Source organism: Henckelia pumila, chromosome 2 (genome assembly GCF_033568475.1).
Source record: "Henckelia pumila isolate YLH828 chromosome 2, ASM3356847v2, whole genome shotgun sequence".
NCBI lineage: Eukaryota > Viridiplantae > Streptophyta > Magnoliopsida > Lamiales > Gesneriaceae > Henckelia > Henckelia pumila.
The window spans coordinates 103,192,204-103,194,075 of record NC_133121.1 but is presented as its reverse complement, the minus strand read 5'-3'; the positions used below and the strand labels follow the sequence as shown (position 1 = coordinate 103,194,075).

At 34.8% G+C, this 1,872-nt stretch overlaps 1 protein-coding gene across 1 annotated transcript; it reads right to left on the bottom strand.

Annotated features, from left to right (window-relative positions):
- Window positions 1-1,130: 1,130 nt before the first annotated feature.
- Window positions 1,131-1,872, bottom strand: LOC140878052 (pectinesterase-like). Its single transcript, XM_073281653.1, has 2 exons — window positions 1,773-1,872; window positions 1,131-1,594 (listed from the first exon to the last, which is right to left on the bottom strand). Exons 1-2 carry the CDS (start codon window positions 1,870-1,872, stop codon window positions 1,131-1,133), a joined length of 564 nt encoding a protein of 187 aa, XP_073137754.1.

Genomic DNA, 1,872 nt, shown 5'->3' with positions numbered 1-1,872 from the left:
TTATTGGGCCTAGAATGTTTTATGGGCTTTAAATTATTTTAATTGGGCTTAGAACAAATTTATTGGGCTTAAGTATGTAAATGGGCCAGATTTAAGTAATTGGGCTTGAGTGTTAGGGCCAGCAGTCCAGGACCATCCATGAGAAATTTGCATGTGTCCTGATTATATATTTAATTATTTTTATGCATTGAAGTTATTTTAATATTTATATGTTAGTAAGAAATTAAATTAAATATATATGAAGGACACATTTTATTTAAGTACATGCATTCATGAAATAATTTTATGCATAATTGAATGTTTAAGGTTGAGCAATAATAAAATATTTTATGTTGGGAGTTGAAGTAGTGTGACAATTTAAGGGGGATTCGTCCCCATATGTGAACTATTGAAGGGCAGTTTACTGCCAATTTAAGAGGTGATTCGTCACCGCCACGTACGTTGGTTTTCCACGCTGATCAGTATTTAATGTATGATTTAAGGTTACACTACGGATACAACCATGCGATGTTAGAAAATTAATTGCTCAACAATGTTTATATATTATGTTATTTAAGTTAAGTTATGTTAGGTTATGAAATTTTCAAGCATGCTCATTCATGTATATGTATGTATTAGTATTTAATTGTTTTAAATTATTTTAAACCCTTGTTATGTTAGCATGTTGGGCCTCTAGGCTCACTACACTGGTATAGTGCAGGTGAGTACGTTGAGGATGAGGTTGTACCCACCGGAGGCGAGGATGTATGAGCGGACATGCAGTGACCCCGTGACCGTGATAGATGTCTGAGTCACATGCATGTTTTATTTATGTCAGCATGTTACATTTTATATTATTTTTTTCCGTGGTTGTGAGTTTTGAATATTTTATTGAATATTGTCAGTGCATGCAAATTTTAATCATTTTATTTATGCAGTATTTTTAATTAAATGTTTGACTCAGATATTTATTTTATTTTAAAGAATGCATTTTTATTTAAGTATTTAAATTAATTATTTATTTATTTATTTTTAAATCTTTTTATTCTGTGCATATATGTATGGGCATATATGTACATATATTATTTAGTAAGTATAAAAAAAAAAAAATTTCCGCATATTTATTTATTAATTATAGAGTTAGGGTCGTTTCAAATCAGTTCACCCAAGTAACTCTGCATGATCACTGTCGTGGAGTAGTTCCTCCACGACCTGCCGAGATAAGTGCTCACGTTCAACATCGGCTGCAGATCTGGTGCAGCATCAATCTTGCAGTTTTGAAGCACGATGCCTGTAACATGTTCTTCTGATTCTCTTTTTTGAGCCGTGATGGTATTCGACTGCCCTTGCCGAGGTCTGCGGGCATAGACACTGCAATTTTGAAAGAGGGCGCTTGCATCACCAAAGATAAAATCCACGGTGCCATAAATGTGGCACTCCCTGAAAAATTGGATGCCATGTTTGACATACAATGTATCTTGGTAACCAGAAAATCGACATTTGTAAAATGCAGAATTTCGGCCTTCATTTGCCAGGGCCACTGACTGGTTCATGTTAACACCAGCAGTGTTTTCGAATGCTACTCCTTTGTCCACAAATCCATCGGCAATGATCTCTGAAATATAAATAGCATGATTAAAATGTAAACCAGCATCTCGTTAATAATGGTGTTCAATTGAAATGGTCACTCCTACCTTTAGCAAATATAAACCGATTTACTAGTCTGTATGGGAGGGAAAAACACATACTGGTCAAGAAAAATTTTGGAAGACTTCTTATCATCTACGACTTACTAACTGTTGCTGTCAGAAAAGTTGTGTAGCCCATGTTTGTGCTTAGATTCCCGGATATTACCGTCCTGTCCATTCCATCTCCCAGTAAGTGCAGGTTCAT

Coding starts and splice junctions, on each gene's coding strand:
- LOC140878052 (XM_073281653.1), bottom strand. CDS start 1,872: ATGAACCTGCACTTACTGGGAGATGGAATGGACAGGACGGTAATATCC. Junction 1,595..1,772: donor TTTTCTGACAGCAACAGTTA/GTAAGTCGTAGA, acceptor TTTATATTTCAG/AGATCATTGCCGATGGATTT.